At 34.6% G+C, this 18,188-nt stretch overlaps 1 protein-coding gene across 2 annotated transcripts in view; it reads right to left on the bottom strand.

Moving 5' to 3' along the window:
* kif14 (kinesin family member 14) overlaps positions 1 to 18,188 on the bottom strand; it is a 48,492-nt gene that overhangs the window by 10,781 nt on the left and 19,523 nt on the right. For both annotated transcript variants that reach the window (XM_028811057.2, XM_028811056.2), the window contains exons 9-23: positions 15,624 to 15,740; positions 14,198 to 14,316; positions 13,479 to 13,651; positions 12,793 to 12,940; positions 12,045 to 12,108; positions 10,357 to 10,541; positions 9,464 to 9,566; positions 9,196 to 9,353; positions 8,915 to 9,062; positions 8,533 to 8,685; positions 7,732 to 7,867; positions 5,069 to 5,162; positions 4,606 to 4,747; positions 2,853 to 2,968; positions 2,136 to 2,230 (exon numbers count right to left, since the gene is read on the bottom strand). In XM_028811057.2, the coding sequence (XP_028666890.1) occupies positions 2,136 to 2,230; positions 2,853 to 2,968; positions 4,606 to 4,747; positions 5,069 to 5,162; positions 7,732 to 7,867; positions 8,533 to 8,685; positions 8,915 to 9,062; positions 9,196 to 9,353; positions 9,464 to 9,566; positions 10,357 to 10,541; positions 12,045 to 12,108; positions 12,793 to 12,940; positions 13,479 to 13,651; positions 14,198 to 14,316; positions 15,624 to 15,740 (1,951 nt within the window). The remainder of the gene's footprint in view (positions 1 to 2,135; positions 2,231 to 2,852; positions 2,969 to 4,605; positions 4,748 to 5,068; positions 5,163 to 7,731; positions 7,868 to 8,532; positions 8,686 to 8,914; positions 9,063 to 9,195; positions 9,354 to 9,463; positions 9,567 to 10,356; positions 10,542 to 12,044; positions 12,109 to 12,792; positions 12,941 to 13,478; positions 13,652 to 14,197; positions 14,317 to 15,623; positions 15,741 to 18,188) is intronic.

An 18,188-nucleotide genomic window follows, 5' to 3' on the forward strand; every position in this document is an offset into this window, starting at 1 on the left:
ATTCATAAGATATTTGGAAATGGAGAAAGGCTTTGAAAGTTAGAGGATTAAAGATAAATAGGAAGAAGACAGAATCTATGAGGCATAATTGTGATCAGGATTCAGAAGCTACCCTTGTAGGCAGAGCTATTGAAAAGAGTGGAGAAGTCTAAATACCTAGGGTCAGTGGTAGCAGAAGATGGAGAAATAGATGCAGCGATAACCTGGAGTGTAGTGTGGATGGAACAACTGGAAGAGATTATCAGAAGTATTTTTTGATTGAAGAAACAAGGCAAAGGTTAAAAGTAAGCTTTTAAGGATGTGGTAAGACCAGGAAAGATGTATGCTGAGACATGGGCAGTAAAGAGAGTGCACGTGAAAAAGTTGGAGAAGATGTTATCAGATGGCAGAAATGAGAATGTTGAGATGGATGTGTGTAATCACAAAGAAGTGATCGAAAAAAAAATACGAAATTATACAATCAGAGGTAAATCTAAAGTAGGAGAGCCATCTAAGAAAGTACAAGAAAGTAGGTGAAAGTGGTATGGACATATGATGAGGAGAGACAATGAATGTGTTTACATGTACACACTTAACTGGGAAAGGTGAGGAACCTGGTTAAGGCAGAAACATGTAAACATGGATTTTTAAAAAATTACATGTGCAAGTATTCCTCTGGAGTTCTCCTTTTTTAAACCATTCTGATGTCATTAAATTGCACAAAAAAAAAGTTACATGTCACCATTGGCCACTGTTACTCCGAAAACAAGCATTAAGTTTGTGAATTTTCTTGCTCTTTAAAAATGTGCTTATTCTTTCATGTTATGTGAAGTAAAGAATATTCGTCCTGTTTTAACATCCTCGACCTGAGCCCACGAAGATTGAACATATGAACACTAGCTGCGCATCGCCCAATCACACTGTTTCAACTTATGTATAGCAAACAGTTGTATTAAAAGTAAACTGACACCTTAGCAATAATTTTATGTTACCAGATTGCATGCAGCACACTTTTTTTTTCCTGGCCGTGTGACTCAACTCTGCAAAAGAGCAGTACACTGGTACGTGTGCTTCTTGTCTTAACATGCAGTGTTGCTGCCATAACATTAACAGACATTTTTACTTCAGTTAAAGTATTGGATTAGGTTACTCATTTCTTTCAAAGGTAAATCGGACAACAAAACATACGTTCCTTTTAACATATTATCCTACAGCATGTGAGATTGTGCTACTGACCATAGCACTGTACATTCAGCTAATCAACATAAATTTAAAGATTTCTAAATAATTGAGATTATTTCAACCAGGAGAAAGAATAATTAGATCACCTGAGCATCTGCCTCAGAAATGTATCCTGTGACTGCAGAAAGCGTGCAAGAAGCTGACAGATGCACAGGCAAACAGTGCAACAGACATGAGCAGACCACAAAATCCTTAACTGTAAACTGGTGAAGAGTTTACATAGCCATATTAACAGGTTACTCATAAAAAAAATCTACTTCTGTTAACAAGGTTTCTCAGAGGCAAAGAGCCGGTTTCTTTAACAAGAATAAGGGTTTACATGGCATTTTAGAAACTGGCTTTCTCTGAATATCCTGATTATTAAAGCACATGTACAGTAAACACACTCAATGCACAAAAGAATGATGGAAATTGAAGTACAGGTTAAGAGAATGTGGAGGTGGATGGATAAAATAAAAGAAGATTTGAAGGGTCTGACTGGGGAGGAGGTGCAGGACCGAGCTGTACGGAGAGGGTTAATTGACCACATACAGAAGTGGGAAGAGATGAAGAGGAAAAAAAAAAAAAGAATTCACAGGATATTTGATGTGGGTGAAAACTGTTCACTTCCATTTTTATTACAAACCGATTTTTTCTATTACTGGATCCTCACAGAATCCACATATCCACATTTCCAATAACGGCATGATTCCCATTCACAAAATAAAATTTGAAAATAATACATCACTTAAATGTCATTTATACATTCAAAGGCTTTTAAATAAAGTGTTTCTAATGTTTTTAATCATGTGAAAGGAAATCACTACATTTGTCATGCTTTTTGAAAAATGATGGAAAAACAGTTAACAAAAATCTAAAAAAATAAACTTTCGCAAATCATTAAACATAATTCTGAAATAAAATGAGATGTTTACCTGAGTATTGTGAATTATACAAACTCTGTATAGGATGGACTCTGATTTCGTAAAGGTGTCCAGATATTCTCCTGCTTTTTAAAAGGCTTCTGCTCCTATAAGTTATAAGGATTACAGAAAAATAAATTGTAAATATCCTACAAAGTAAGGTTCTAATCATATTATTAACAATTTGATTTATATGATACCATAACTCTATAAAAAAAAAAAAAAAAAAAAAAACTGGATGTAAAATGCCAAAATCCTTATTTACTCACAAAATGAACTCAGCAACCTACAGTATGTTAAAATTAAAATGTTATTATAATTGACTATTATCATTAACCTCTTTAAATACTGCCTAGGTAAAATGGTGTTTTTATGGGTTAAGAAAAAGGGTAATTTTCAAGTAACGCGTCACAAAGGCAAATAGCAGGAAGAATAGTTTATAACATGCTAACTATAATTTTTCCAAAATGTATACCATCTCTTTCCATTTTAGGATGTATAACTGATATCAAACAAATATATTAAAGACAGAGCCCAAAATGATTGCTGTGCTATATTTCATAACCTTAGAAATAACTATATTTTTTAGTCTGAAAATTAAATTAATAAAAATATTTTTTCTTGTCAACAATGGGGTACTTAGTTAACATTATGACAATTACCAACAATATAATGAGAGATTTGCGGTGAAAAAAAAAATCATATACTATATACACTGATTATTTTCACCTTCTTCTAGAAAGAGACGAGGAGGAGGAGGATGCTGCTGAAGACATTGATATATCTGGTTCCCACTCATCAGCAGGGTCATAGAAAATGTCATCACCTTTTCTACCAACCTCACCCTTCAAAATACAAAAAAAACACTTAAAGTTAGTTTCATCAGAAACAAATGAGGCAAACGATCACAGAGATCAGAGCTTTATGTTGCCTTTATTTTAAATTCTCTGTTTCATCCCTTTCATCTATTTGTTCATTGCCTGAAAAATTTCACAGACTTCCACCATATTAAAGAGCCTCCAGGACTAGCCACCATCCAGGGGGAGGAAGTGGAATTGGGGCAGAGTCTTTGTGGGTCCATATGAACAGCAAACTGGACTAGTCTGACAACACACTGGCGCTGTATAAGAAGGGTCAAAGCAGACCGTACTTCCTGAGGAGACTTTGGTCTTTTGATGTTTTCAGAAAGCTGATGGAGATGTTTTACCACTCCACAGGAGCCAGTATATTTTTCTTTGCCGTGTTCTCACGGAGAAGCTATTTGAGTTCTAGTTATGCAAAATGCCTGAACAAACTTATCGGTAAAGCCAGCACCATCACAGGACTGAATCTGGATACTATGAGGCCTATGAGGAAAAGAGGATGGTGGCAATATTCAGATGCCATCATGAACAATCCTCCACAGTGTAATAAGCGCCATTTGGCTCTTTTCTGCCAATTGCCATTAGGCACGTCAGCACTTCCTCCCGATGTCCCTTCCTTCACTCCAGGTAGAAGCTGTATGAAAATAGTAGAGACTCAATCTAATACAGCATTTTGTCATAATATTTATTGTATTATGTTTTTACTCTATTGTCTTTTATTTAACTTGGAGCTGATGTCTGTGTATTTTATGCTTTTATGAGCTTTTTTGCTGTGACATGCATTTCAATTTCCCAATGGGGGTCAATAAAATATATCTGATCTAATCAGGGGAGTAAAATTAGGACCCAAAGAAACCCCAATGTAGAAAGAACATGCAATGTCCACACAGACTGTACTGTGCTTGAACCCATATTCTTGGGGCTGTGAAGGAACAGCATGAGTGAACGGCCCAATTGACTACATCACTGCCTTTCACTCTAAAAGTAATCCAACATATTGAAACCAACATCACAATATAATGTATTTTATCAAGTATTCAATATTAAATTTGAATATGCTTTATAATTAGAAAAGCTTTGTAAAATTAAATTATCAAATACCTAAATTCCTATCAACTACCAATTTTATTAAAGTTATCCATCTTCTGTTTTGCAGCACCAATCCTATCTATCTATTGCATCCTTTCACCTTCGAAGCTTTCGATAGTTTTATAAATAATGTAAATTGTGGCTTTGTTAACCTTAAATTTGCAATCATGTTTTAAGTTAAAATTGTCATTTATTTAATCGATGCTTGAAATTACGTGAAAAGTATACTATCATTTAAAACAAATATTTAAAGACTTCACATAAATAAACTTCTATAAAAGATATAAAATAGGACCCAAACTCAAATATTTAATCTGATCAGCTGCTTGCATTATGGTATCAATTTATCATTTACCATTACCTCCTGCAAGACATTAAAGAAGAAAAAAAAAAAACTGCACCTTCATGTTTTGGTAATATGTTTTGTTAATGTTAATTGTCACCTCCTAAACAGTGAACACATTGCCATGAGTTAAAGTGTTGCATTTTGTTATGATATCGGTAACATTCTTCAAATCATTTTGCCTTACCTGATCAAGTTCCCTCATTACTGCCAAGCTGCTCTCAAATTTCTCCAGGCTCCAGAATGTAGTGATTCCCAGTTTGGTGTTCTGAACTTGCACTTGCAGCAGTTCTTTACCATCTCCACAGCCTTTCTCTGAGAGTTCATGCCTGTCAAATTGAGCAAAGACATAATGTAATATTTATCTGTAGAGTCAACATTGCCACAAAACATAAAAACTGCTGATGTTTTTATCTTTACAAAAACTTTTTCAAAAACATTTTTCTATTGGCCTTGATAACAACCTAACAGTTATAAGTACTTTTAAATAATCATTCCATAACTTTGAACTTGTTATTAATGGATTTATTTTTAGATTAATCCAGCATCACATAAGTGTAAATTGTTTATCTATTCATTATAAAACAATCAACATAAATTTAGTAAAACAAAGTAAAATAATGAAAACATTTTAATATCAAAGATCTGACCTGCTAAATATAGTGTGTTTGCCCAACTTTCGGCTAATGGCATTGGCTTCCTGTATCATTACGGACAGTTTCATGGAAGTCCACTGGTTCTGAGCTGAGATAAAAATTTACCTAATTTAGTAATAATACATACTATATTTAAAAGCAAATGAAAATGATTACATAAGTAGTACTTCATAAAAAGAAAAATAATAATATCAGTTTGCCTAAGGTTTGTACTGAAAAATGAGCAGCAGGCCTTTTTGGTCCACTGGTCTGCATACTCTAATACATTTTTATAATCTTAAAGTCTTATTATTATACTGTTGCTGGGCTGTGCAATTCTATTTCTGTTTACTTGAGTTTGTACTTCTCTCTGTATGCTTATTTTACAGTTAGAAATTTGTCCCTAAAACTCGCCTTTGGTCACTACTAGGAACCCATGCGTTTTTTTTCTTTTTGAATAATTGATGGTCAATTTTCTACAGCTCAAAAGAAATGCCTTTATGTGAGTAATAATAATAATAATAGTAGTAATAACAAATTTTATTCATATAGTACATTCTCATGCTCAAAGCAGAAATTCAAAAAAAGGCAAGTTGTGAGCTGAGAAAGCTCTGATGAACTTTCACTTTTAACACTGAAATAAATTTGCATATCATCTGCATAAAAATGATAAGCTAATCCAAAGCTATGAATATAATGGCCAAGGAAAGGCATGTAGATACAGAACAGAAGAAAGCCAAGGACACAGCCTTGTGGAGCTCCTTGTGTGACTGGTGCTGAGCTGGACCTGCTGTGGCCAAGCCTATCAAACTCTTAGTTATCATTTAGATAGGAATTAAAGCACTGGAGGGCAGTGCCAGAGATACTCAGAATGTTTTCCATCCAGGAGAGTACAACATCATGTTTGACAGTGTCAAATGCTACGCTAAGATCTAACAGAATAAATTTACTGGATTGCCACAAGCAAATCATGGTTATGTGAAGCTGAGCAGTTTTGCAGATGTAAAGTGATCTGAAAACAGATTGAAAGAGTTCCATAAGCTTGTTAGAAGTTAAGTAACTAGTAAGTTGGGAGGCCACAACACACTTAAGAACTTTTGACAGAAAAGGTGAGAGATTTTTGAAGCAGTATGTGATCAATAAGAGATAGCATTAGGGTTTCTGCAAGTCAAAATAACAGTAAAAAAAAGGAAACCTACTGCTTACTATGGAGAGTATAAAAGTGAATAGACAGGGGACAAAAGCCTGCAAATTGCTCTCCAAGAATGTTTGAAACCAAAACCAGGTGGAATTATCTTTGGCATTACTAGTAATAATAATACATTTTATTTACAGTATATAGCACCTTTCCCAAGAATATCATAGCAGGGTATCAGTCCAGCGGCTTATCTAAACAGAACTCATATTAGACAAATGTGATTGCACTAAAAGTACAAAAACTAACAATGGTTTAGGCTGTTTTAAACAAAGATGCAACTACGGTTACATCAAAGGCAACCAAAAGTTTAAGTACTGTAAATATAATGTACTATAGACTTGTAAAAAATGACTGTCTTTTCTTAATCTTCAATTACTGTTCATAATTCTGACAAAACAGAAGTATGTGTGAAAATGTAACACAAATAAACCATGTTTAACACTGACTACTGTAGATATTTATTCAGATTTAGGTGCCTAAATATATCTCATTGGAGGTTACATGTAATTGAAGCATTGGAGATTTGCTTTGCAGGTTAGTCCACTCATGCATGGGGAAAAAAATACTGTTGAATACCGTGAAACTGGTATAATTTTGAAAAATACCATGATATAGAATTTTGGTCATACCACCCAGCCCTAGTACATACTCAATCATAAACAGGCACTCATCAATACTGGGCCAATTTAACTTCACCATGTAACCTAAAATGTACATTTTTGAAATATAGGAGCAACCAATAAAAACCCCACACAAACCCAACCAAAATGTGCAAAATCCACACAGTTATTTGGCAGAAAAAATTGAAATAAGGTCTTTATATCTAACTCAGTAAAGCTAAACACTATACCATAATACTGTACAAACATGTTATGCCCTACAAAAATGTAACATCCAGATAATGAAAGAAATTAAATTTCATCAAATATGCCGGTTATTAAGTAAAAATAATACAATAAAAGAAAACATCGAACCATAATATTGATTTCATTAACTAATATGTATACTAAGTAAATATCAGTTGAAATCTAGAATTTATAATCAATGTGTACTCTAATTTGTAAAAAAAGAAATAAAAAATATAATCTTGAAATCTCGAATTTATAATTATAACCTAATGTGTAAAAAGAAATCAAAAATATTACCTTAAGCCCTGTCTGACATAGGTGATTTATTATAATGTACAGTAAATTACCATTTTCAGGGAAACTTTCTTTTGATAAATTTATCATATGACCCCTAATTAAATTTTAAGTCAAGTTTGTATGCAACTCTTTTATGTTTGTAAATTTGTCAATGCACTTTTAGCCTATCCCTAGGAAAAGAAGCAGCATATAAGAAGACATTCAAATTAACTGAAGGTCTGTCAATGCTTTCATTTGCTGTTTACAACCTTTCTAATTTCATATCTTAATTATTAAAACCAAACAAGTAAATATTTATGTAATTAATGTTATTATAGATGCATGACACTACATACCATTTTGAGCTGAACCATTTATTTTTTTCTGGATTAGTTTTTCCTGTGTTCTTTTTAAGTCTTCAGCAATCTTTTTTTTTTCTGTTTCTAAAGCTTCGATAATTTTTGCATGTCTTATATTATGATCAGTGAGTGCCTATAAACAAGTAAATAATTGAAGATTAAGTGGAAAAGTAGAAATTTCCCTGTGAAATTATATAGAGCAGTGGTACTCGGGTTCAGTTCTGGCATACACCATAGCATGGTTTATATTTCAACTAGTTTCACAAATTAATGATTTAAATGATTAAACAGATAACTCTTTTCTTCTCTCATTTTGTGTTCAGAAAAGTACACTAGTATGAAATTCAAAAATGTGTACATTATTCCTTAGCTTAAATAAGCTAGCATTCATGGTTATTTGCACCTGTGTCTACACTACTCATCACTAATTGTTAGTATTTAGATTCAATTAAGGAAGCAAGATCCACAGATAAATGTCAATTAAAAAAAATTTGTTAAAATAAAATTAAGCATTTAAAGCTATGATAAAATATATAGATGTCTGAATTACGTTTATATGTAAAATATATTAATACATTTTTCAGAATACAAAATGCAAATTAGAAGAAAAAAATGGTAACTAAATAAGATAAATTAGAAATCAGGCTGATATACTGATTTTGTAAAACTAGTTGGACTGAAATCCTAAAGCCACAGTGGTACCTCAGGACTGAACTCGAGAATACTGATATGGAGTATTATTATTCAATGCACAATAAAAAAAACAATGCCTAACACTATTTAAAAACTATTAAATACCTGTTGTGTCGCCATTGCTTCCATTTGAAGACGTTTTTTATTTAAAATCACCTCCATTTCAAGGTGCGTTTTCTCTTTTTCAAGTTCTTCAATTTTACTGATAACCCTTTTGTTATCAAGCTCTTGGCATTTTTGTTTTTTGGATTCTTTCTCCTAGGAAAACACCAATTTGCAAAGACACATGTTGTATATATACACACATGCATATAGATACTTTATATCTTTATATATACCGACACACACACACACACACACACACACGCACACACGCACACACGCACACACGCACACACACGCATGCACACACACATATATATATTTTTAGGTTAGTATAGGTTTACCAAGACAAGTAAAACAAAAAAAATCAGATATTGAAATGTACCAGCTCTTTTTCCAAAGCTTTTATCCGGTTTTCAAACAACGTTTTCTGATCAGAAAGTTCTTTCTGAGCCATCTCCTTAGCCACTTGTATGCCATGTATCATCTCTTCTTTGGCTTTTAGTCGGGCTGCTTCTATCTCTGCTTCAAGCCTAATATAATAGAGCACCACATCTTAATCTATGCCAACCATCCCCTGTATAACAAGATGCAATGTAATAATACTGTCCAGAATATAAAGTTGTTGATATGGTTATAAGCTATGCCTGTCTCATATTTACTCACACTGCTCGCTGAGCTGCTAACAATTCATTCCTTGCAAATTCAAAATCTTTTTGTCCTTCTTGCATGTTCATTTTGCATGAAACTCGTTTCCCACTCTGCACTTCAACAGGATGATTAAAGCGAAAATAATGATCACCACCAAGGATCACTCTGTCACCCTATAAAGAATTTAATAAAAACCAATCAACTCACCAGGTTAAGAAATGTCAATTAAATGGAATATATCTACATTATATTAGGACTTTAATTGTAGTTTAATGAAACATACATGATGAAGAACAGTTGATTCATTGATGAGGGTGCCATTTACATAAGTTTTTGCATCCTTAACTGGTATAATTCTTACTGTCCCACCTATATTTGAAATCACACTAAAATGAAAGAATGAGATAAATTTATTCAAATATACATTTGTAAAAACAGATTTGATACTGTTAAAACAACAAACTTCTTAAGAGCTTTTATTAAACTTTATCCATGCTGATAACCTTTAATAAAAATATGAGTCTAATGGTTAGCTTAAGGTTAGTCCTGCTCCAATATTCCATATACTGTACTAGTCAGAAGTACACTACAGTTGAATCATAAATGACTTCAATTAATTATTGTGCTTTTGTTAACAAAGATAACATAGCAGTACCAATGAGAAACCACTTGGTACAGTGTTGACTCTATCGTCCTGCTGTAGATCACAGCCGTAATTTTGTTCTCCATTAATACTCCCTCGTACAACTAATACAATATTTATAGTTATAATATGTGCGTGACAAACTGAGTAAGTTCATTTTATGTAAGCATGGTTCTATTTTAATTAGTTTCATCACATTTAGGAACATGGCAGAAGTAAATGTCCTGTCTGAGAGAAGCATTACACTAGCCATATAATACTCACAATATATTACTACTTAATAATAATAATAATAATAATAATTCTTTGCATTTATATAGCGCTTTTCTCACTACTCAAAGCGCTCAGCAGTTGCAGGTTAAGGGCCTTGCTTAAGGGCCCAACAGAGCAGAGTCCCTTTGGGCATTTATGGGATTCGAACCGGCAACCTTCCGATTGCCAGTACAGATCCCTAGCCTCAGAGCCACCACTCTGCCGTACTTCTCTTAAGTCAGTACACTATGAGAGAAAATAAAACATTAGAATCATCTTACCAATGCTCATCAGCAATGAGAGCTCCAGACAACTGGATGTCATGAGCTGAATTTGGTTTATATTTTCCCACTTTAGTCTGCCCCTCTTTAATCATATATAACAACATCTCTGAAAGCTGAGGATCTTCATTAAGATTAACAAGATTTGGTAATCGATTATCCATTTGGAATGTAACACCAGCTTTCTGTTAAAAGACAACCAAGTTATTGATATATCACACAGTACAAGGAAACAGATTTACTTATCTGCATATGCAAAGGGGGAACCATAAAATTCGCAGAAGTGTTAACAAAAGAAAAAAAACTTACAGCAATTCCATTTTAGCCATCTTCAAAATACACCCGTTGAGATGTAATACAGTTGCTGCAGTGTTTATTCTACTCCTACATTACCTGTGCTCATTTTTTATTATCATGTTTAGCACCTCCTACAGTTCTTCCTGGTTTTCTACCACGGTAGCAAATCATCTGCCTTTCAGTCTCAGTTTTAATTTCAGGAACAACAAAAGCCACAGTGAGAAAGCTCTGGCGAATTCGGGGAATACAGATCAACAACCACATTGTTCTTGTTCAAAAACTCTTTGATTGACAATATGGTGTATGCAGGTGCACTGTCATGTTGCATTCTTAAAAATAAAGGTGTCAAAGTGATTCTTCAGAGTGATGGTATAAGGGAACCATTTTTGGTTCCTAAAAGGCCTATCCACATGAAGGTTCCACAAAGAGCCTTTATTTATTTAGATCCATGAATAGATAGCAAAAAAATTACAAAATACCAATGGGTCATGACTTTAAAAGGACGGACGCTGCAAACAATAACACAGGCTAAGTTAAGGTTTTCTTAATGTTTCAGTGTCCTGCTAGGTACCCTACTAGACAAAAGATTTCAGCTTTTTTCTGCATATCAGGAAGTTGTTCAAAGCACAAAGAAACAACTTCATTTGCAAAGAACCCTTCCCAGAATGAAATGGTTCTTTGTCAAGTATTAGTTCTACAAGGAACCACATACCCCAGTAAAGAACCACAGAGTGCCATTTAGGAACCTTTCAACTTAAAAATGTGCAGAATTATGTGCAAGTGTGCAGTCATGAAGCAAAATGCAATTATGAGTGGGCCACTGCTGAAGACGTTTTTGTCCTGATGCTTTGTCACAGACACCTCAACAGTTTAGTGTAATATTGCTGATTAACAGTCTGTTCATGGGAAAATTCTTCATTAACAAGTACATAAATGCTGAAAAACTCGATCTTTGTTGTCTGATGTTTGATATGACCTTATATGCTTTTTTCTACTTGTAAACAAAATTGCAGAACTCAACTGCCTGATTTTTAGAATAAATCTCTGAAACTCATCTCCATCAGTTCAGCAAAATGGCACTTGTTAGACTGTATAACAAATTTATAGGCATGCGATACCTAGCAGAATAATTGATAAGTACACCCTACTCCCATGCTATTGACAAATTCTATGATATAAATCACAAATAAAGTTATACATCGTTGAACTATCCTTAGAAAATAACTTTCAAACAACACTGAAAAGACGTGAAATAGCAAATATAAAATATATACCAAAAGCAGGTATGAATAAACAAAATTACTGAGAAAAATCAAAGTAATAAAGCAAAAATGATGTCTTCCCCAATACAGTTACCCCTAAGTGTCATCTGTAAGTCCCTAAAAGGTCACCTGTAATTCTTTAGTCTCTTCACGTTTTCTTTTTTCTGCCTCGTCTAACTTTTCTCTCCAAGTTCTAAATATAAGCACAAAATATCATCATTGCAGTTGTTATATTCAGGAGAAATTTCCTTTATAGACCACAGATTTGCAACCGAGACCTATAGTGAAATTTATCAAAGAAAACATGGCGTATTTCACATATGAACTGTCATTAATTTTAAAGACATGTTACATAATTGTACAATTTCTTCTAAATGCATGATACATATCTTTCCAGTTCCACATAATTCATGTTTTGTTGTTGCATATATAATCATTGAGAGCACATTAGTGAAGTGATAAATGTTGCTACACCTCAGCTCCTGGAGACTGAGATTCAGCTCCAGCCAGTCTATTGTCTATAGAAAGACTGCCTGTTCTCCCTTTGTCTGGGTGGATTTATCCTCAAATATTGCAGTTTTCTTCCCATTAAAAACATCAAGGTTAGGTTAATTTGAGGCTCAATGTCTCATAGGATATAAAAAGTGTCCCTTGTAATGGGCTGCCACACCAACAGAATTAGATACTGCCCTGTGCCTGGATAGGCTTGGCTCTCCATAATCATGAATTAAATTTGGAAGGCATCAATAGTAAAATAATTTTAAAAAAATCACTTATTTAAGTCAATGTGTCTTTGAAATTTTGATTTAAAAGGTTGCAAAGAGCTATTGATTCTCTTAAAGCATTTTTGCTAATTACGTTACTAATGAAGAAATACCTGTGAGCTTCTGCCATTTCTTTCTCTTGCTGTTTTAGCTGCATTTTAAGAGTTTCGATTTCTTGCTTGAAGAGTTTAACAGTTTCAGGTTCCATGCCCTTGGTATTCATTTGTGCTGCTTTAAGTTTTTCAACTTCAGCCTTTAATTCTGTAAATATCACAAAAAGAATGTTAACTTGGAACACCAAAAATTATTTCTGAACATTTCTTTTCCTACATTATTCATGATTATTTCAATCCCATTCCAATATCCGAATTAAATGATGCCACAGAATGAAAAACAAGATCTATATATTTTACACTTCCAGTATTGATAACTCAGCAAATTATTCATAATTTAAAACACAACACTCAAAAAATGTAGTAACTGCAGTGATATTTCTTGGTAAAGAAAGAACAGATGTGTAAAACCACAAAAAAAAACAACCTAACATAAATCAAATATAAAATAGCATAAAATTATACATAATATTATGGTACTAAATAATTTCAATGCAAAGTAAATATGAAATAAAGTCTGAAGAAAAAGTAGCTTTTGGAAAAGCAGTAATGGCACCCTCTTGTGGTAGAATGCCATGCTAACAAAACATGAAATATTTACACAAAAACTGCAAAAATAAATACATGTACTGTATAGCAGACGTTATTTTAAATTTTTCTGACAGAGCAAGTAATTAGACCCTCACCTCTAATTAGTTTAGCATTGGTATCTTCATTCACTTTAGCATTATTGATGATCATACGAGCCTGTCTGGCATAACGAAGAGTGCTAAGAGTCTCCTCCACATTGCTTGCTGCTGGACTAATTGTGGCTATCATAGCTGTCTTGGAATTTCCACCAAGACTCTCTTTCAATAACCTATCACAAAAAATAAATCTTATTCATTTTCTGAATCCATCCATCAACTTAATGAACCTGCTTATTTCAAATATAGGGTCAAAGGGGGGCAACAGTATATCAGAGTAGCATCAGGAACAAAACAGGAAACAATTCTAGATGGGACATCAGTCCATTGCAGGGTATTTCCAACTATAATGTCACATTTATTCATACAGGACAAATTTAGAGTTACCAATCAACTTAACTTGTGTGTTATTAAGATGCGAGAAAAAACCTAAACACCCAGAGACAACCCACTGGCATGTGGTGAGAACATCCAGTCTCCACACTGACATTGGACATGTGAAGTAACAGCACTGACAACTGTATCAGCATAGCACCCCAGTATCAAACTGATTTGGATAAATGCAGCTTAGTGTAGCAGTCGCACTTTTAAAATGATTCTCTAGAGTTTAAAGATATTCGAAGGAATAAAAGAGCTGAACCAACAGTTGCAACATATGGTATTGTAGCCACCAACCATTGAGAAGTATCAAGGAATTGCACCAAATTAAACTTTCTTACCAAGTTAAAACTGACTCTCTGTAGGGAATAAAAACATTCTTTTTGGTTTGTGATTGTTCTGACAATGCAGAGATAACCTTTCCCAAGGTTAACAGAGATTTATTGATGCTCACACCTTCCTGTTGAAATAAGAACAATGAAACCACACTGGGTGCAATGGAGGAAGAAGGATTTACATACAGTAGAAAAGAATACACCCTGTACACAGAATACACATTTCACAGCTGAAGAAGTATTATGAGAACAGCTGTAAACTGATCAATTTTCTAAACTTTGACAAATGAATATCACAAAAATGACCTGTTTATACTGTACATGTTGACCAATTGCTTACTTCTTCTTTCTTTGCTCGAGTTATCCTACATGTTACAAGTTTTATGCTTGTTTCTTCTCTCAGACCTTTTGTAATTCATCACAAAATGACTTACAACTTCCATAACCAAATTGTCCCACAATTCTACACTTGGCTACCTATTTCTTTGTAAACCCTATACACTGTCTTTTCAGTGGTTTCCAGCTAAGTTTTGTATTAATCATACAACTACCTATAAAAGATACTTAGAAACATTTTAATGAAAAAATCAAAGTTATGAATGAAATACAGAAAAAATTGCAAGATACATAAGAAAACTACACTCTTTTTGGTCTATCAATTTTTTTATTTTTGATGTACAGTAAATGTTTTACTTGATTTTCTGGCCAATGTACAAATCTAAAACAAATATTCTGAGCCTTTTAATACAAATAGTTAAGTTACTGCTCTTTACAATATTGTTAACTTATCAAACAATGTTCTCAGACAATACCAGGGACAGATGAAAATATCTCTACTATACTTGTTTTTTTTTTTTTAATTACACTTCCTTGTCTATACAGAAGCTGGAAGAAGTATACAAATCTTTCCAAATAAATCCTTTTTGGTAAATTTCTAAATGACTGGAATAAATATCAGCTTTCAAAAATGTAATGTTCACTTTACTATGTTAAATTTAAACTAATTAACCATCAATAAAAATGCAAGAAAAACAAAGAAAAAATAACACTGAAGGAATTGTATTTAGCCTGCATGTGAATACTTGTTAAAAATTCTTTGAAGATCCATCACATTACTGAAGTTAACTTACTTACACAATAATGCAATTTTAGGTTTAGATATTAATTTGTAATCAAACTATAAAATATGTTCAGCATTTGTGATTCAGCAACTAATTGTTGATGGAAGAAATAATGTTTTTAGGCCCAATATACCAAAAACACTGTATGTGTACTCTACGAATGACAGCAGACAGTTACACAGTACATGGAAGAGATTTATGAGAGAAAACCATGTAGAACATCAGATGACAAAATACCTAAAATAACATAAGGGAAAATAATAACAAAACTCATAGTACATCTCAAAGCCAAACACGACCATAATGATTACCTTCAGTCTGTCACCAGAGGTCTGTGCTGTGGAGCAGCGCTCACTTCCTGCAAGGTCCACTAAGTTAATTCTGCTGGTGACTGAATGATCATGCTCTTCCCCTTCAACAAATTCAGTCTGTAAAAAGAAGGTCAGATATAGGTAATAACTAAAACCTCAAAAATTAACTTCAGTTTCTTTCTTGGTAAATTCTCCTGTGTATATGTTTCATATCATTCATTTTTGAAATTATGCCACTGAATATCAGTATTAACCCACAAATAGACCATAGTAAATAATTTTGTATGTTAATTTATTAATTCCTCCACAATCCAGTTACGGTCATATAGAGTATATAAAAATATTGTATATAAAGTTTAGTACCAAGCTGGCATTTCTCCTTTTTACTTTCTCGTATACATAGAATAAAGTATAAGAATCATGAAAAAAATTCAACCTCAAGATTTTGATGAATCTTGACATTTTACACCTCTCTGAGTCCGAAATACCATGTACTGTATACAGAAAGTATAGGAATCATTAAAAGAAATCGACCTTGAGATTCTGATGAAACTTAACATTTTAGACCTTCCTGAGTCCAAAAACACCATTTTTGACATTACGTCTGTCTGTCTGTGTGTAAACACGATAACTCGAAAATGCTTTGACCTAGGTCAATGAGATTTTGTACATCTAATTTATATCAAAAATAAGACATCCTGCTGACCTTTGGGGCACTTCCAGTAACCAGAAGTGGTACTTTACCAGAATAATTTCAAGAATTTTCACGTAAACTATGGTTATAATTACAGACAGATGATTCAAATTTTGTATAGATATTGTGGGGAACAGCCCGGACACAGACAGGTAGACAAGATGGTTTCACCACACACACGTTTATTATACATTATTTACAAGTTTGAAGTGCACATTACCCAGTGCCGCAGCACCAATCACCCCTTTAGTCCTGGCCACACAACACGATGCCTTCACAGTCTCTGGTCCACCTCCACTCCTCTCCACCGAGCTTCGTCCACTTCCACCCGACTCTTGCCATTGACTGGAGGGAGGTGGTCCCTTTTATACACCCCGGATGGACTCCAGGTGCTTCCCGAGGAGCCTCCGTTGACACACCCCCGTGTGGCGGAAGCTCTGGTTGTGTACCCAGAAGTCCTCCAGGTGTCCCCAATCCTCTTCCCTCCAGCACTTCCGGGTGTGGCGGAAGTGCTGAGGTCCAGGGCTCCCAAGGCATCGGGGCGCCCCCTGGTGGTGACCACGGGCCCCTACAGGGTTGAGCTTCCAAGCTCTGTACCCGTGGCCCCCAAAGCAACCAGGGTGGTCACCCCCTCGTGTTCTGGAGGAGGCACAAGCCCTCCTGGGCATCCCGGCCGGGCATGAACCCCAGCCAGGTGCCACAATATTTATAATGATAAAAAGCAAAGATATGAAATTTGCAAAATATGTTATTTAAACAACCATTTGAATTTTTTGTATCATAGAAATATAAATGTGTACACAATATTAAAAACTGCATTCAATATAATGCACACTCTTTCAATAACTATCATTAATTTTATTTTAATTTATACATCATCAGTTTAACAATAATGTGTAAACATTGAACATACCATGTAAATATAAAGATGTAATGGGAACAATAAGCTGCTACATCCCCGTCGTGTTCCTGATAATACATTTAATTTTATGATTTTAGCTCCCATTATGGGTTGCCACAGCGGATCATCTTCTTCCATATCCTTCTGTCCTCTGCATCTTGCTCTGTTACACCCATCACCTGCATGTCCTCTCTCACCACATCCATAAACCTTTGCTTAGGCCTTCCTCTTTTCCTCTTCCCTGGCAGCTCTATCCTTAGCATCCTTCTCCCAATATACCCAGCATCTCTCCTCTGCACATGTCCAAACCAATGCAATCTTGCCTCTCTGACTTTGTCTCCCAACCGTTCAACTTGAGCTGACCCTCTAATGTACTAATTTCTAATCCTGTCCATCCTTGTCACACCCAGTGCAAATCTTAGCATCTTTAAGACTGCTACCTCCAGCTTTGTCACCTGCTTTCTGGTCAGTGCCACCGTCTCCAACCCATATAACATAACTGGACTCACTACTGTCCTGTAGACATTCCCTTTCACTCTTGCTGATACCCATCTGTCACAAATCACTCCTGACACTCTTTTCTACCCATTCCACCCTGCCTGAACTCTCTTTTTCACCTCTCTTCCACAATCCCCATTACTCTGTACTGTTGATCCCAAGTATTTAAACTCATCCACCTTCGCCAAATCTACTCCCTGCATCCTCATCATTCCACTGACCTCCCTCTCATTTACACACATGTATTCTGTTTTGCTCCTACTGACCTTCATTCCTCTCCACTCTAGAGCATATCTCCACCTCTCCAGGGTCTCCTCAACCTGCTCCCTACTACTGCTACAGATCACAATGTCATCAGCAAACGTCATTGTCCACAGGGACTCCTGTCTAATCTCGTCTGTCAACCTGTCCATCAACATTGCAAATAAGAAAGGGCTCAGAGCCGATCCCTGATGTAATCCCACCTCCAACT

Source organism: Erpetoichthys calabaricus, chromosome 10, assembly GCF_900747795.2.
Source record: "Erpetoichthys calabaricus chromosome 10, fErpCal1.3, whole genome shotgun sequence".
Lineage (NCBI taxonomy): Eukaryota > Metazoa > Chordata > Cladistia > Polypteriformes > Polypteridae > Erpetoichthys > Erpetoichthys calabaricus.